The following is a 17,916-nucleotide window of genomic DNA, read 5'->3' as shown; positions in this document are numbered from 1 at the left end:
CCCACCCTTTCCCTCACTCCTTGCCCCACTCCCTTCCTTTCCCTGCCCATCGCGGGGGGCTGGGGGCCAATCGGCTCCTGCAGACGATCAAATGTCACTATAACTTGAGAGCAGCAGCACCCCAGGACGCCTGCAGATCTCAGCCCGTCCCCTCTGCAGGGAGTTCCGCGCCTGCCTCCACAGCCCCAGGTAAGTGGGATCCCACTGGGAAGCATGGTGGGGCTGAGGTTTGGATGAGGGATGATCCTAAGCGGAGCGATGGAGGTTTGTGAGGTCTGGGATCCTGCATAGACAGAGTGTCCCCACTAAGGAAAGGGCACTTTTCCTTACTCCCTTTGATGGGGTGTTGCACGAGACTGGTGTCACCTGTAGGGACCTGGGTTCGAGAGTGAGCAGTAGGGAACGAGACACCTCCAAAGCCCAGGCTGGGAATGATGCGGCAATGATGTTTGGAGTCAAGGAGATGTACGTAGCGTTCAGGAAAACTCCAAGGCAGCAACGTAGAAACACTGATGTGTCTCCAGAAGAAAGGGATGGCCAAGATAGGGGAGAAGGAGGGTGGAAGAGCACTAATGCAACCACTGAAAACTTCCACTCCTTGCACAGAAAGAAGAAAATTAGAGAAGTAATCTCTGCAGGAGGTAGATGAGTAAATTCAGCATGGCTATGGGATGTTTGCTATAAGTGTGGCTTCAAAGCCCTGTGCCTTGCTGGCCTGACTGCTGGTGTGGGTGGCATGGAGGATCTCCAGTGTGCTGGGGGGGCTGTGGGTGACTGCCAGGCTAGGCACATGGGGACAGGATGGGGCAAAGGTAGGGGGCGTCAGTTAGGCACAGCTGATCTCTCTATTTTAGCCTTGTTGCTTCTGGCTGCCTCTACACAACAAGTAGACAACACCGAAAGATGAGCTTAAAGGGTGTGTTTTAGGGCAAGAATTGGCGTTTTGCTTTGTGTCGGTGGAGGACAGGGAGACAGGTGAGATCCACTACTCAACCCCAGTAGTGAGAGAAGCACTTATTGGTGGAAAATACCAAGCAGTTCAGAAACAAATGAGGGGACAGGTCAAAGGTAGAAATGTATATAAATATATACCTGTGTGGATAATATATTATTACAAAAGTAAAATTAATAGGTGTGCTGAGTTTGCAGCAGTCTCTGCTAGGAAAGCATGGCTGTTTGGTGGATTGAACCCTGCTTCTTGTCTGATTGCTGTTTCATTGCCCGTGCACAGCCAATTTATTCCTTCCTCCCTTCTGTAGTGCTCCTGCCACCTTGCCTCCCTTGTATGGCTGGTGGTGGGCTTTTTCCAAGGATGGGCTTAGGGTACAAGGGAGCCCGTTCCTCCTCCCAGCTGGCAGGCAGCAGGCACATTCCCAGCTGCTAAGATGCTTCTTGGGACGTGATGGCTTTGCTCCTTTGGCCAGGGACAGAAGTGTTTGGGGTCGAAGAGGACGAGCTGAGCTGGCCCCTGGCCATTTGGGGTTGAGGAGGAAGGGGGCATTTGCTCTGCCAGCTGGGAGGGCAAGCAATAAAACTGCCACATCCCTATGTTTATTGGAAAAGCAAGTGAGCATGTGTGGCTTAATTTTTGAATGGAACAAGCACTAGGACTTGAAGAAAGTAAGCAAATAAAACTAAAAATGAAATGATTCAGGGTTTTTAGCTTGAATGAAATGCAAAAGGTAAGCTTTGTTTTCACCTGAAGGGGTGAGAGGAGGCAGGAAGCTCGGGCTGGCAAAGCTATGTTTTGCTTTACTCCCAGATGGTGGGCATTATTAGCTAATTGATTTTATTACATCCTTAAACCTCATTCAAGTCCAAACCCCATTTTTCTCTGTCACTGTACAAACAAAAACCAGTTATTGCCTCAAGGTGCTAACAGCCTTAATCTCAGGCTGCGTTCACTGCGTGTAATGTAATTTCCACTGAAGGGCAATCCTGAGCCAGCTGGAGATTTTCCATTGCCGTCAGTGAAATAATATATAGTGTTCTTAGTGAATTGCTTTCTTCAGTCCCTTTTGGAGATAAATACGGATCTGTTTTATTTGTATTTTTCTTGCTATGTGGTTTTGTCCTTGTCTTTTTTTGATTTGTTTTATCCAGGGCCTGGAAAGCCCCTCTGGTTTGGGGCATTTGGGTGTCAGAGATTTTGGTATTCTCATTTGGCTTTTCTCGCATGTGGGCAAATGCCATGCCAAGTCCCACTCGCTGTCACAGCACTTGGATTAACAAATATGGAAGAGCGTAGGGGAGTACCAATGTGACAACCCTCAGCAAGAAGTCCTGAGAGCTAAATTGGAGAGTGGATGAGCTCATTCCAATAACAGTTAATAGCAAGCCTGATTGCAAAGTGTCCTGTAGACTTCAATTGCCTTGGAAAGAACAGTATGCCCTGCATTACATGCCCACCCTGCACCAAACAGGCATTTTCATTTCCACATGTAGGGCTCTTGGCCTATTTTCTTCTCCTGCACAGAGTATGTGCCATGCAGTGAAATTGGAAGTTTAGTCCAAAGCTCTTCAGCCCATCTTTTTATTTATTTTTTTGTTTTATTCCATCTTGGGAAGAATGAAATTTCCCTTTACAAACTAAAGCAGAATGCATGGGAGGATTGGCCATTGCCTTCAGTCCTACAGACCACATACCTTAGTATAAGCTAACAGCTGGTCATTTGAAAGGTTCCCTCCTTGGGCCTTTGCCAGGACAATCTCTACTAACCCACTGCAGAAAGCAACATACTGTTAAGTGTTATTGCTATTAGCTCAAATAATTTTTGGAGGCCAAAGAGAGATTGTAAAGCGATCATACTGCTAGCCCCTCTGCAGACAGTGAGAGGAAGCCTTAATTCTGAAGACTGGATGGTCTAGATAAAGAGAGATGAGAGGTGGTGTTATACTTAAGCAAGCACTTGGAGCTCAATGATCCTTAGGGTCCCTTCCACACTAAGCAGTTCTATGATTCTAAAAGCCTTTTGCAGAGCTGAGGTTACTCCAATACAGGAGTCATGCCTTGGGAGGAGCAATCATAGCTACCAATTAAATGCAGCCTTGCACCAAGTGATTATAGAACCCAGGTCTTGTGTGTCCTAGCAGTAGGCCATCTTCCCATTTCTAACACAGCCATTGCTGTCATGAGTTCCAGGGCAATGCTGAGTTCTTATAAATAATAATAAAGTATATGGAGGTTGAAAATGCAGCCTGCTTAGAACATGAATTTTTAAATCCTGTTGGTGTCAACGAGTAGCATTAAAGAGTGGTGTTCAGGGTCACTGCTGGGGAATGGAAAGGATCCCTTATAGGGCAGAGTTGGAGCCTCTGGGATTACTGCCTTCCTCTGAAATAGAAAGCTTCTGAGCTGCAGTTGTTCCTTTTGAACTTAAATCAGTCCACCTGCTCCTTCAAGACATCTCTCATATATCAGCTGAGTAATGAAGTTGTGAAAGTCACGGTTTGGGTTTCCCAGCCAAGAGGAGCCTGGCTTTGTATTTTAAGACCTACTGCCAATTTGAAGGAAGTCTGGAGGGGCCCTGACTACCTCCTGCCCCCAGCTTCAGGGCAGACAGGACTTTTAGAAGGGTGGGGGCCTTGCACTGCAATGTGCTCAAACATAAGCCAGAGAAGAGTGGCTTGAGCCATGGATGGATTTGTCTCACATGCGTTGTGAGATGTGTTGTAATAAGTAGAACTGGCTGGGTTGATATAGGTTACTTAACCATGCATTTGGACAGTTTTCATCCTAAATTAATCAACAGCCCATTGTTCATGTTTTAATCAACTATGTAAGCCAGACACTGTTACTTAATGCACTTAATGACAGTTTCTGCATGCTGACGATTAAATAGTTATCTCTGGATATATCTGTGGACTGGTTGGGTTTTTTATTACTACTATATTTTCTTGCTCTGAGTAATGCTTAAAAGCTGGGATCTTTCCATTTGTAGTAGCATAAAAGAAGGCAAAATTTCTCTGATCTTGCTGAAGTGATGGAAATGTCAGACAGGTGCGAGAGGGCAAGGCCTGTGCCCATCTCCCTGATCCTTGGAGGTTTTGTAACCCAAACCCAGGTCCAGATTTTCCCCCCTGAGGGTGGCTGACTTGATAGGCACATCTTGCCAGCTGATCTTTCCCCTTTGCCACTTCTCCTTCTCATCTGACCTGGCTGGCAGGGGTCTGTAGCACTCCGAAAATGGCAGTGTTGGTGGGGGATTGGCTGCCGTGTGGGAAAGCAGATGCCTGGCTTTTTTCGTCTTCAAATGTCAACCCATCTGCTTCTGCCTTGGAATTATTTAGGAAGCTCTCTCACTAATAACGCTTTTTTCTTCTTCTTCTTTTCATCTTTTATCTAGAAACCCACTGCCAACATGTCTGATACCGAGGAAGTGTAAGTAGAGAGCGATCCGCCTGCACGTTCATCTGTTCTGCTTGAGTCCGTAGAGTGCCCAAGGGCATTCCCATGGGGATGGGAGGCAGCTGTCACCCCATGCTCAACCCCCAAGGCGTTGAGCAGCAGGGAAAGGACTCCAAGTGTCAAACGGTCTGTTGGAGTTCGTGCAGAAGGGAAAGTCTTCCTGGCACCTTGACCCAACCCCACTTGTCCTTAGAGGCCATGGTGCTACTCATAATGGAATCTGAATGAAGTATAGAGTGGTGGAGTAATTGCTTTCTGCCCTGATGTAACAAGTTCAAAGTAATGTGTCCAAATGCAATGAGATCAGTTGGCATTTCTACGTCAGTAAGTAGAGAGGGAAGATTTAAGGCAATCATAGGGTCAGAGGCTTCAAGTGTTGACCTGCTGAGGTCAGTTAGCCTCTTTGCTTACTACAAGGCCATTATTTCCAACCAACTCTTAAATAATAAACACAAAAAAATTTCCTAAGATGAAATTCAACACTTTTTAGAGCAACATCTATTCAAAACATCCCTTGCTTGGTCTCTTTCAGCTGTGCCCTGTCCAACTCCTTCAGGCATGGCTGGTTCAAGGTTTGGGGTTTGTGCTAGGTGACGGTGGTGCAGGAAAGGCTAGGGAGCAGAGGTGAGGAATGGGAACAGAACACGAAGTTGAGGTGATAACAACCATGGTATAAACATCAACAGCATCTGATTTATCCAAAATTTTTAGTAGGCACCTCTAGAATTAAAGGCCATCATGCACAGTGCATTGGGGCTGAAGTCCATCAGCCTTACCAGCCTCTGCAGAGTGTTTCCTTGTGGTTATATGATGGTAACATTATGCTGGGACATGGCTCCATGTGCACCAGCAGAATCAGGAACATTAGTAAACTGACTTTTAATAATCTTAAAGTTAAGCAACTCTTCTGAGAGCAAAGAGAGAATGGGGGAAAGAAGAAAAAACATAGATTTTAAACAGAAGTGTATTGGATTTCTTCAGCATAGCCTGCAATAGTATGGAGTGGAAGAAAAATTTAGTTTCAGTAACAATTTTTTTTTTCTTTCTCACAGGGAGCACGGAGAGGGTAAGTCCGAATCTCTAATTTCTTCTGTGCAAGTCTGTAGCATTCACTGACTGTGTCTATCTTTTCCTTTCTGCTTATCGTTGGTCTCTTACTGTAATGTGCTGGTGCAGTTAGCTTTACCTGATGTCTAAGTATATGTCGTTGTCTTTTTTGCATGTCAGTGTTTGCCTGTCTCTGTGCTGTGGGCCAATATTGGGATTTCAGCCCAAAACTGATGTCCTGACTGTGTGGGGATGCTCCTCTTTTTTTTGTAGGGGCACTGCCATCTGCTGGCAATTTATTTTGATAGTTTTGCAGACATATAATTTCTGTTTTAAAACATAGAAATGCAGCATACTTAAGCAACATAGAAACGTGTATTTTTTTTTAATTTTCTGTTGTTTGTTTCTTTAAATATTTCTTGGACCTCCCTGCTACTTCTTTCCCTTAACGTGTTTGTACACCTGAGCTTCCATTGGTCAAGAAAAAAATTAAGTACAGTATTACCCTCCTCCCATTGTACAGCATTTTCTCAAACAGCTTGTTTGCTGTTTTTCTTTTTGATTTGAAAGTGGATCCTTTGAGTGCATCTTGCCCATATCCATGTGAATTTAAAGGGTTCTGTAATGAGTGACATCCTACTGATGTGTGACCTGTTATTGGCTTTTTGTGTTGGATGCTAAAGTTGATGATTGTCTGCTTTTTTTTTTCCCCCCACCTCCTCTATTTCAATGCAGAGGAATACGAAGAAGAAGGTAACAAAGTACTTGGAATGTAACTGATCTTTCCTGGATTCTTGGTTCTACCTTTCTCTTGTCTGTATTTGACCCTTCTCTTTGACACTTGCCACTAAAGGTGATCTGAAACACTTGATCTGTCAGTCAAAACATGGCCAAGCTGGGACCGTGATCTGCAGACATGTTGTGATAAAAGATGATATTTGTAGGAGCAATTGGAGATGGTGATTAAGCTGAATCTTGAAATGGAAAAGCAGAGTGGGCTGTCTGGCTCCAGAGGAGCACCAGGCACAGGGTACTGGGAAGTCTGGAAAAGGTGAGGCAAGGAATTAGCTGGCAAAGAGGAAGTCTTTCAGTTGCACCATTAGCTGGCAAAAGGTGATTTGACAAGCTGCTAGAGACACAGAGGAAGCTTTGGAAAGATGGAGTATGAAAAGCCTTTCACACCCCTGAGCTTTTTCACCTGACTTGTTTCAGAGTCTGCAGTTAGCAGGGAGGGGAAGTGTATCACTGGTTTTGCTGGGCACTTCTGACATGTTCAGGCAAGTGTAGCTGTCAGTTGTCATCCTTCATTTTCCCATGGTATCTGGAACTGAAATGAGGGCAAAACTCTGGGGCACATCCGTAGGAGTTTTACTTTCTCCCAAGAGCTCACTTAGTGTCCAAGACACTTTCTAAAGGGTCAAGTGAAAGCCTTTTCTGGGAGGTGGAACTGCCCGTATTGCCCACCTTCGAGACACTGTCATCTGCAGAAAAGAAATGCCCATCTTGGGGCCTTTATGCAGAGCAGCTGGTTCCCCTCAGGTTGCTGCCAGTAAGTAATTCCCATCAGCAGTGATGGGAACAGAAGGGAGCTTGCTCAGAATAGTTCCTGCTCTAAGGCGTAGCTGTATTTCCCTCAGCATCCCTACCAGGGAGATAAGGAGATCAAGGGCCCAAGAGCAGGTGCCAAATGCATTGTAGAGGTGTCTCCAGTGGCTGCTGCCCAGAGAGGCAGAGCTGGGGAGATGTCAGTGCTGCTCATACTCCATCCTTCTTTGCACCTTGTCAAACGTCCAAAGAGTGAGCAAAGGGTGTCATTCCTACAGACAAGCCTTCCTAAAAGGAGAAGTACTGCTTTCCTCTCTCCTTCTTTCCCTTACTATCTCCTTTTGAATTTCAATATTGTAATAATTGAAATTAAAAGGCAGGTGACTACAGTCCTACTTTTCTTCATCTGCATGACCATCTCCTCTGATGTATCTTGCATTGTTCTCCAGTTTTGCTTGATTTTTGTGCTATCTTCCAAAGCAACCCATATAACTTTTTCCCATCACTTTCTAACCACTCATTCTCCAGGCCTTTCCTGACTAGAATACCAGTTTCTAACAGTTTTCTGTTTCCATTTTCCTGTTTGCTGTGGCTTCTTGTTCCGTGACGCTTGCCATCTGAAGCTCATGAAACAGGTATGTGACATGGCTTCTGCTTTCTTTCTCTCTTGGTGCAGAGGAAGAACATGTACAAAGAAATACAGAGCAAACAGTTCACACTTGGTGGCCAGGATGTGGTCCTGAGCCACAGACATCAATGCAGTGACAGCTATTGATGTCACTTATTGAGCTGGTAGGAAACTGTGTCTTTTATATATAGATGCACATACATAATGTGTGTTTATACATAAATATGCACACACACATACAAGTGGGTAGTTATATATGTATATGGAAAGAAATACTTGGTTTGTTCTATCTTTTTTACTACAGTGTAACTTTCTTCTCCCAGAGGTGTTAAATCCTCTCTCCAAAATCTTAAATTAAAAAAAAATAAGGTGGTGGAGAACTCTGGGAAATTAACATCCATTTCTTGAAATTCAGTGATGAATTTCTTTAACGATTCAAGATTTGAAGAATCTAAAATCTAAATTTGTAGCTGTTCAAGAAACATGGATTAAAAAAAAATAATGGAGAAATTTTATTTGTGGTTAAAATTTCATCAAAACTGAGCTTTAGGAAATGTCAACCAGCTCTAATAAAGATAACTTAGTGGGTGACTTTTTAATGTGGATTTTATTTGTGGTCATATTTCCATATTTCAGTAACATTTAGAACACCATAAGATGCCCATGAAGATGTTATTTTTATTTCTCTCTCATTCTGTGACTTCATCACTGTGTATTCTTACCCTTGGTAAGAAGGGGTGCTTGGAAAACCTCAAGGATGTTTAAATAAGACATTTCTGCTTTAATTTTCTTCTTTATTCTCTTCACTGCATGATGTTGCCACCCACAGAAGAGGTCCATGAAGAAGGTATGTGGAAGGATACCTCTGCTCTGCTCTTTGCAGGGCTCAGTGTAGAAGAAAACAACAGGCGAGAGAACGATGCTGGAACAAGGGATGCCTCACCTGAAAACACTTACTTCCCCTGAGCCTCTACATTCCCACAAGAGGATCAACTGGTTTAGGAAGGCATCTGAGGAAGTTTTGGGGTCCCACCATGGGTCCCCATAAGTTGTGTATCCATCGACACCTCCACTGGTTTTGGGGAGGGAATAGCATGGGAAATGTGGGCACCACCCCCTCCTCCAGACCACAGTAGGCTCTGTGGCTGGTTTTTAGCCCTGGGTGTTGATAACACCAGCCAAAGAGCAGCTGAGGTCTAGCTCTGAAGGTCTATATCCCATATCAACTGGTTTCTCCTGCATAGCTTGGCAGATAATCATCAGATGGATTTTAAAGTCAAAATCCATCTCTGGCAAGGTATGTGTGTAGCCACGTGTTACACAGTACATATTCTATAATATGTAATATTATATATAGTATGTCATATATATTATGAGTTATAGACTATAATATATAGTATTATATATAATATAAATAATAACACCTGCATTCTGTGGTGTTATTAGTTACATCTGTGAGGATACTGGCAAATAACTCGGCTGGCTCTCTGCAGGGTGTGTGGTATCTGCAGGACCAGGCAAGGAGCTGGAACAGAAACCCACCCTTTGTACTTTATTTGTCTGGGGCTTGGTGCTCCGGGTATGAGGATCCAAAGAGTGGGTTGGTTCCCTTTGCATTTGCAAAGCTTTGTGCTGTTGGCATGTATGAAAAACCCATGAACCTGTCTATAATGGGAGCAGATTAGCTCGGAGCAGCTGACAGGGTTTTTGCAGATTGCAGGTCCTGAAGGATTGACACTTCTTGTATCCATGCACACTCTGATCACCTGTCACCATTTTTTGTCTCTCTATTTCACACCCCTGTGTGTTCTATACTCCCCCTATTGCTTTCACATACCCTTTAGTCTAACTGCTCTTGTTTTTCCATCTCACTGTTCTGGCTCTCTGCCTATTTTTTCTCTACCCTTTGGTACTTCCCACCTAAAGCTCATGGGGAAGGTAATGTACATTTAAAACAAACACATCTGATGTGGCCACTTAAATCAGCTTTATTCTTTATTCCCTCCCCCCTGTTTTGTATGAGGTTGTTTTGCAGTTCCTAACGCTCTTGTCTTTCTTTGCATCCTGCTCTGTGACTCTTCCACTCACTAAAGCTCATCATGGGGAAGGTATGTGAGATGACTCCCAAATTCCCATTGTACAGAGTAAGCTCAGACGTAGCCAAGACGACCCGAGATGTTAAAGGGAAAACAGGAGCTGAAAATAGTCATAGGAATGCAGATTTAAACTTACAGCTGTGTTGGGTGCTGTTCTCCCATCATGTTTGGTCTTGACACTTAATGTTCTGATGATACTTTCTAGGAATCCTTGCATGAAAACAAAGTGTCGGGCTAGTGGGAAACATAAAACCCTTGGGCAGCTTGGATACCCTGTGCTCCAAGGCTGCGTGTTTCTATTTGGGAGGCACAAATTTTTGTACCTCATGTTGTGTTGGGCCAAATGTTGGCCAACCTGTGGGTGTGCCTATGGCAGCCTTTCCTCATGCCCATTTCTTAGCTTTGATGTCTGTTGTGTAATAAAGCAACTGGCAATGATTTCTATATTATTTAACTTAACAAATGATTGAAGATGGCTTTTGTCATGTTGATCTAAAGCACTTACTTGTCCTCTTGGTATTAAGTGCACGTTTAATGCAGTGATGTTCATTTAATACAAATGACAGTCTATACAGCAATGTAAATAGGGTTTATGCTCATAATATCTCAGATTGCCTGTACCCTCAATTTCAGTAGTGATTTTTTGTATCTGTATTATTTAATTTCCCCCAATACTGTCTCAGAAATTCCCTCTCCTTTGTTTTGTATGAGTGCAAGGTTGTCTTTCAGTTCCTAACGCTCTTGTTTTTCTTTGCATCCTGCTCTGTGACTCTTCCACTCACTAAAGCTCACCATGAGGAAGGTATGTGAGATGATTGCCAAATTCCCTTTGTTCAGGGTAAGCTCCGATGTGGCCAAGAGGAAACCAAGATGTTAGGGGGAAGCAGGAGCTGAAAATAGACATAGGAGTGCAGAATTAAACCTACAGCTGTGTTGGGTTCTGTACTCCCTTCATATTCTGCCTTGACACTTAATAGTCCTGGTGATGCTATGTAGTATTTGTTGCCTGAAAACAAAGTGTCAGGCTGCTGGGAAACACAGAACTCTTAGACAGCTTGAACAACCTCCGCTCCAGGGCTGACTGTATCTCTTCAGGTTGCACAACACTTGGACCTCCATTTGTTGGCCAAGTGCTGACCAACCTGTGGGTGTGCCCATGGCTGGTGTTCCCATGGCAGCCTTTCTTTCCTTATGTCCATTTCTTAGCTTTGATGTCTGTTGCATATTAAAGCAACTGGCAATGATTTCTGTATTATTTGGTTTTACAAATGATTAAAGATGGCTTTTGTCATGTTGATCTTAAGCACTTACTTGTCCTCTTGGTATTAAGTATTAAGCTTTATCCAGTAATGCAGTAATGTTCATTTAATACAAATGACATCTAATACAGCAATGTAAATAGGGTTTATGCTCATAATATCTCAGATTGCCTGTACCCTCAATTTCAGTAGTGATTTTTGTATCTGTATTATTTTTTTTCCCCTCAATACTGTCTCAGAAATCCCCTCCCCTCTGTTTTGTATGGATGCAAGGTTGTCTTGCAGTTCCTAACGCTCTTGTCTTTCTTTGCATCCTGCTCTGTGACTCTTCCACTCACTAAAGCTCATCATGGGGAAGGTATGTGAGATGACTCCCAAATTCCCTTTGTTCAGAGTAAGCTCAGAAGTGGCCAAGAGAAACCAAGATGTTAAGGGGAAGCAGGAGCTGAAAATAAACATAGGAGTGCAGATTTAAATCTACATTTGTGATGGGTTCTGTACTCCCTTCAAGTTCAGTCTTGACCCTTAATGTCCTGATGATACTGTGTAGTAATTGTTGCCTGAAAACAAAGTGTCAAACTGCTGGGAAACATAAAACTTTTGTTGGTATTAAGTCTATGCTTTATCCAGTAAAGCAGTAATGTGCATTTAAGACATGCCTGCTTATACAGCTACTTAATTCATGTTTGTGTTCATAATTTCTCAGGTTCCCTGTACCCTCAATTTCAATAGTGATTTTTTTGTATCCATGTTATATAATTTTCCCACAATGCTGTCTCAGAAATCCCCTCCCCTATATTTTGTATGGATGCAAAGCTGTTTTCCAGTTTCTAACTCTCTCAACTTCCTTTGCATCCTGCTCTGTGACTCTTCCACTCACTAAAGAGCATCATGAGGAAGGTATGTGAGATAATTCCTAAATTCCCATTGGGCAGAGTAAGCACTGATAGGGCCAAGAGGACGTGAGATGTCAAAGGGAAACAGGAGCTGAAAACAGACATAGGAGAGCAGAATTACACCTGCAGCTGGGTTGGGTTCTGTGCTCCCTTCATGTTCTGCCTTGACACTTAATGTCCTGGTGGTACTGTCTAGTAATTGTCGCATGAAAACAAAGTGCCAAGATAGTGGGAAACATAAAACTCCTAGGCAGCTTGTTAACACTTTGCTCTAGGGCTGGCTGTATCTATTTGGATTGCACAACATCTTGGACCTCCATTTGTTGGGCCAAGTGCTGACCAACCTGTGGGTGTGCCCATGGCTGGAGTTCCCATGGCAGCCTTTCTTTCCTCATGTCCATTTCTTAGCTTTGATGTCTGTTGTGTAATAAAGCAACTGGCAATGATTTCTATATTATTTAGCTTAACAAATGATTGAAGATGGCTTTTGTCATGTTGATCTAACGCACTTACTTGTCCTCTTGGTATTAAGTGCACGTTTAATGCAGTAATGTTCACTTAATACAAATGACATCTATTACAGCCATGTAAATAGGATTTATGCTCATAATATCTCAGGTTGCCTGCACCCTCAATTTCAGTAGTGATTTTTTGTATCTGTATGAAGTATTTAATTTCCCCCAATACTGTCTCAGAAATCCCCTTCCCTCTGTTTTGTATGAGTGCAAGGTTGTCTTGCAATTACTAATGCTCTCGTCTTTCTTTGCATCCTGTTCTGTGACTCTTCCACTCACTAAAGCTCATCATGGGGAAGGTATGTGAGATAATTCTGTAATTCCCCATATGCAGAGTAAGCATTGTAGTGGGCAGGAGGACCCAAGATATTAAAGGGAAAACAGGAGCTGAAAATAGACATAGGAGTGCAGATTTAAACTTACTCAGCTGCATTTGGTTCTGTACTCCCTCCACTTCATGTTTGGTCTTGACTCTTAATGTCCTATTGATACTTTCTAGTAATTGTTGCCTGAAAACAGTGTCAATGTACTGGGAAACATAAAATTCCTAGGCAGCTTGAACACCCTCTGCTACGAGGTTGTGTGCGCCTCTTTGGGAGGCACAAATTTTTGGACCTCGTGTTGGGCCAAGTGCTGGCCAACCTGTGGGTGTGCCCATGGCTGGTGTTCCCATGGCAGCCTTTCCTCATGTCCATTTCTTAGCTTTGATGTCTGTTGTGTAATAAAGCAACTGGCCATTCTTTCTATATTACTTAGCTTTGCAAATGATTGAAGATGGCTTTTGTCATGTTGATATAAAGGACTGACTTATCCTCTGTCTGTTGGTATTAAGTGCATGTCTTATCCAGTAATGCTGTAATGTGCAATTAGGTCAAATGGCATCTTATACAGCTAATTAGTTCAGGTCTGTGTTCATAATATCTCAGATTGCCTGTACCTTCAATTTCAGTAGTGATTTTTGTATCTGTTATTTTATTTTCCCACAATACTGTCTCAGAAATCCCCTCCCTTCTGTTTTGTATGAGTGCAAGGTTGTCTTGCAGTTCCTAACGCTCTTGTCTTTCTTTGCATCCTGCTCTGTGACTCTTCCACTAACTAAAGCTCATCATGGGGAAGGTATGTGAGATGACTCCCAAATTCCCTTTGTTCAGAATAAGCTCAGAAGTGGTCAAGATGACCTGAGATGTTAAAGGGAAAACAGGAGCTGTTGCATGATAACAAAGTGTCAAGCTTGCGGGAAACATAAAACCCTTGGGCAGCTTGGATACCCTGTGCTCCAAGGCTGCGTGTTTCTCTTTGGGATGCACAAATTTTTGTACCTCATGTTGTGTTGGGCCAAATGCTGGCCAACCTGTGGGTGTGCCCATGGCTGGTGTTCCCATGGCAGCCTTTCTTTCCTCATGCCCACTTTTTAGCTTTGATGTCTGTTGCATATTAAAGCAACTGGCAATGATTTCTATATTATTTAGCTTAACAAATGATTGAAGATGGCTTTTGTCATGTTGATATAAAGGACTGACTTATTCTCTGTCTGTTGGTATTAAATGCATGTTTTATCAAAAATTGCATTAATGTACATTTCGTGACATCTTATACAGCTACCTAACTTAGGAATATGTCCATAATATCTTCAGTCTGCCTGTACCCTATTTCATTAATGTTTTTTGTATCTGTATTATTTTCCCAAATTACTGTCTCAGAAATCCCCTCCCCTCTGTTTTGTATGGATGCAAGGTTGTCTTGCAGTTCCTAACGCTCTTGTCTTTCTTTGCATCCTGCTCTGTGACTCTTCCACTCACTAAAGCTCACCATGAGGAAGGTATGTGAGATAATTCTGAAATTCCCTTTGTTCAGAGTAAGCTCAGTTGTGGCCAAGAGGACCCAAGATATCAAAAGGAAACAGGAGCCTGAAAATAAACATAGGAGTGCAGATTTAAATCTACAACTGTGATGGGTTCTGTACTCCCTTCAAGTTCAGTCTTGACCCTTAATGTCCTGATGATACCTGGTTGTAATTGTTGCATGGTATTGAAGAGTCAAGGTGCTGGGAAAGTAAAACCCTTGAGCAGTTTGGAAACACTCTGCTCCAAGGCTGTTTGTCTCTTTGGGAGACACAGTACCTTGAATGTCCTGTTGTATTGGGCCAAGTACCAGCCAACCTAGTGATGTGCCCCGGCTCATTTTCCTACAACAGCCTTTCCACCTGCTCATTCCTTAGCTTTGGTGTATGTTGTGTAATAAAACAACTGGCCATTATTTCTATATTATTTAGTTTTTCAAATGATTAAAGATGCAATTTTCTGGGCTATCATCTGGTAGTAAGTGCAGCTTTATGCCACCAAAAGGCTGTAGGCTTCAGGTTGTAATTCCACTCTGAGCCTGAGAAAGCATTGGCAGTGTGAGACTGTGTGCTTTATCCAGAAATGCAGTAATGTGTATTTAAGACAAATGACATCTGATATTGCCACTTAAATAGGGTTTATGATCATAATATCTCAGATTGCCTGCACCCTCAATTTCAGTAGTTATTTTTGTACCTGTATTATTTTATTTTCCCACAATACTGTCTCAGAAATCCCCTTCCACCCCCCACCCCTCCCCCCTCTGTTTTGTATGAGTACAAGGTTGTCTTGCAGTTCCTAACTCTCTCATCTTCCTTTGCATCCTGCTCTGTGACTCTTCCACTCACTAAAGCTCACCATGAGGAAGGTATGTGAGATGATTCCGAAGTTCCCATTGTTCACAGTAAGCTCAGATGGCTGCAGGAGGACCCAAGATGTTAAAGGGAAACAGGAGCTGAAAATAGACATAGGAGTGCAGAATTAAACTTATACAGCTGCATTTGGTTCTGTACTCCCTTCATGTTCAGTCTTGACACTTAATAGTCCTGGTGATGCTATGTAGTATTTTTTGCCTGAAAACAAAGTGTCAAGGTGCTGGGAAACACAGAACTCCTAGGCAGCTTGAACACCCTCTGCTCCAAGGCTGCGTGTCTCTCTTTGGGAGGCACAAATTTTTGGACCTCATGTTGTGTTTGGCCAAGTGCTGGCCAACCTGGGATATGCCCATGGCAGCCTTTCCTCATGCCCATTTCTTAGCTTTGATGTCTCTTGTATAAAAAAGCAACTGGCAATGATTTTTATATTATTTAGCTTTGCAAATGATTAAAGATAGCTTTCTCCATGTTGATGCAATGGAGTTTCTAAGCTATCATTTCATGATAGTAAGTGCAGCCTCATGCCACCAAAAAGCTGTTGGCTTCAGGTTGTAATTCTACTATAATCTTGGGCGAGCTTTGGCAGTGTGAGATTATGTGCTTTATCCAGAACTGCAGTAATGTGCATTTAAGACAAATGACATCTGATAAGGCCACTTAAATCAACTTTACCTTCTTTACCTTCTTACTATCTCTACTACTGCCCTCATTTTCAGTAGCACTTCTTTGTTTTATCCATATTATTTTGTTTCCATGCAATATATTCTCAGACTTCCCCTCCCCTTGATTTTGCATGGGTGCAAGGTTGTTGTATGGGTGTTCCTAACGCTCTTATATTTCTTTGCATTTTGTTTTGTGACTCTTCCACCCACTAAAGCTCACACTCATGTGGAAGGTATGTGCCATTGTTTGCAAATTCCTGTTTATGTCTGGAGCAGTAACATGTGCAGGAATTCTGGAGGTGGCCGAAGAGGAGAGGATGTGAAAATATCCTCTGCGTGACTGCTGGGAGCTGCTTTACTTGTGTAGGACAAGCTATAATAAGTACTAATTGCTGTTCTGATCTAGCTGTCAGCCTCCTGATAGCTCTCCTGGCTGGAAGGCAGGGGGACTGAACAAGATGTGAAGAGCATGTGGTTTTTATATTGAGCTAAGTGCTTTGTCCACACCAATGCCTTCCACAGCTTGAGCAGAGAAGGTCCTGTAATGCATGCTTGTTAACGGAATGCAACCAGTTTTTAGCTGTCGCTGTTGCAACAATTGATCTCTCCAGCAGTTGCATGCTGTGCTGGATTGGACTGGGCATTGCTTTTATTGCCCTCATGCTCTGATTTCCTTAACCAGGCTGTGTGTGTGGACACCAGTTGGGAAAGGGATTGTGCCACATGTCACACACCATCACACCTGGTTTTCTAAGGGTCAGAACAAGTAGCTTCATTTTGGCTGTGATGTATTTATAGAAAAAAAAGCACATTTAGGAAAAAAAATAAAAATGTGGTTGCTTGCTTTTTTTTCCCCCACCACTACACCACTAGTGGTATTTTCATGGGTTAATATGTATTTTGAGAACGTGGGGACAGCAAGATCGCTATTTCGCTTGATTTTATAGTGTGTATTAAATGCCAGATCTGGCAAGGCAGAGTGTATGATTAGCAGAATGGTAATACATCATGCCCACCAGAGCATCTGCCCACCAGCCCAACTCCACTGACCTTTAAATGCCCCTCCCAGCCCCTCTCTGGATGCCCGCACTTGATCCCATGAGTCTGAGAGCAGGAATGTGTTCTGTTCACTGTCCTGCACTGGTGTGCCCCATATAGATGATGAAATCCTGGCTGCTTGGGAAATAGGTGCCAGCTCCTCCAAGCCCACTGATTTCTGCAGGGGCTAGGATTTCTATGCACATGAATAAGAGCGGGTTGTCTGCGCCCTTCTCACATGTTCAAACCTATGGGTTCTAATGGACCTGACTTTAATACAAGTTAATCCATGTGCCAACTGATGGTACTGGATTTTTAACATGACTGTGTCATTCACCTGCATTTCATCTCCCAACACCCTGCCTCCTGCCTCCCCACAATTTTCTGATAGAAATCCATTTCCCTTCATATTTATCTTTTAATCTTATTAATGTCTTTTATCCCTTTACTCCCCTCCACCCTGGCTAAAAAACTTGTGACTTGTTTGTTTCTTTTTTAATGATCCTCTCTTTAGTGCTCTAATTCTCTTATCTTTCTTTGCATCTCCTCACCTGCTACTTTCCTCTTAAAGAAGTGCATCATGCAGGTATGTGACTTCTGAATTCCTCTGCGTCAATGTGAAGGGTTATTGAGTGCTGGAGATTCAATTGCAATTGGCCATTTCACAATTGGGTTGTGTTCTGAAATGGGACAAAGTGGAAACATCACCAAAAAAAAAAAAAAAAGAGAGAAGCCTATCAGTAACTCTGATATTATACTCAGGAATTCGAAGATGGTGGAAGGAACCAGATAAAAGCACAAACATTAACGATAAACTGTAACTTCAGCTTCCTTACACCTTCCATCAGTAATACTTCCCTCTACCTTGTAATGAATAATTATGAGGACGAGCTAATTGATGCATGAAAAATGTAATAACATTTCTGTAAACAGTATTCTAAAGTTTAAGCTGCAGCGATGGCCACTGAGAGGACTCAGAGACTTCCTTGGGCTGCTGACAGGAAAGTTACAAGTTTTATTCTGTGGAAAAGCAGAAACTGAACTTGTAGCATCCTCTACAGTGTGCAAGTGATTCCGTGCCATTTGGGGTAGCTTCCTGAGACCTG

The 17,916-nt window shown here is 42.9% G+C and overlaps 1 protein-coding gene across 51 annotated transcripts in view; it reads left to right on the top strand.

The window, feature by feature from the left end:
- The first annotated feature begins 79 nt into the window (after nucleotides 1-79).
- The window catches only part of TNNT3 (troponin T3, fast skeletal type), a 35,445-nt gene continuing 17,608 nt past the window's right edge, over nucleotides 80-17,916 (top strand). For 5 of the 51 annotated variants that reach the window (XM_010711032.1, XM_003206281.2, XM_031553351.1 and 2 more), the window contains exons 1-7: nucleotides 80-189; nucleotides 4,347-4,381; nucleotides 5,461-5,474; nucleotides 6,191-6,208; nucleotides 7,624-7,635; nucleotides 8,458-8,475; nucleotides 17,382-17,396. In XM_010711032.1, the coding sequence (XP_010709334.1) occupies nucleotides 4,362-4,381; nucleotides 5,461-5,474; nucleotides 6,191-6,208; nucleotides 7,624-7,635; nucleotides 8,458-8,475; nucleotides 17,382-17,396 (97 nt within the window). In that variant the 5' untranslated portion in view covers nucleotides 80-189; nucleotides 4,347-4,361. 51 annotated transcript variants of the gene reach the window in all.

This window comes from Meleagris gallopavo, chromosome 5 (genome assembly GCF_000146605.3).
Source record: "Meleagris gallopavo isolate NT-WF06-2002-E0010 breed Aviagen turkey brand Nicholas breeding stock chromosome 5, Turkey_5.1, whole genome shotgun sequence".
Taxonomy (NCBI): Eukaryota; Metazoa; Chordata; class Aves; order Galliformes; family Phasianidae; genus Meleagris; species Meleagris gallopavo.
This window is presented reverse-complemented; position numbering and strand designations above follow the sequence as displayed.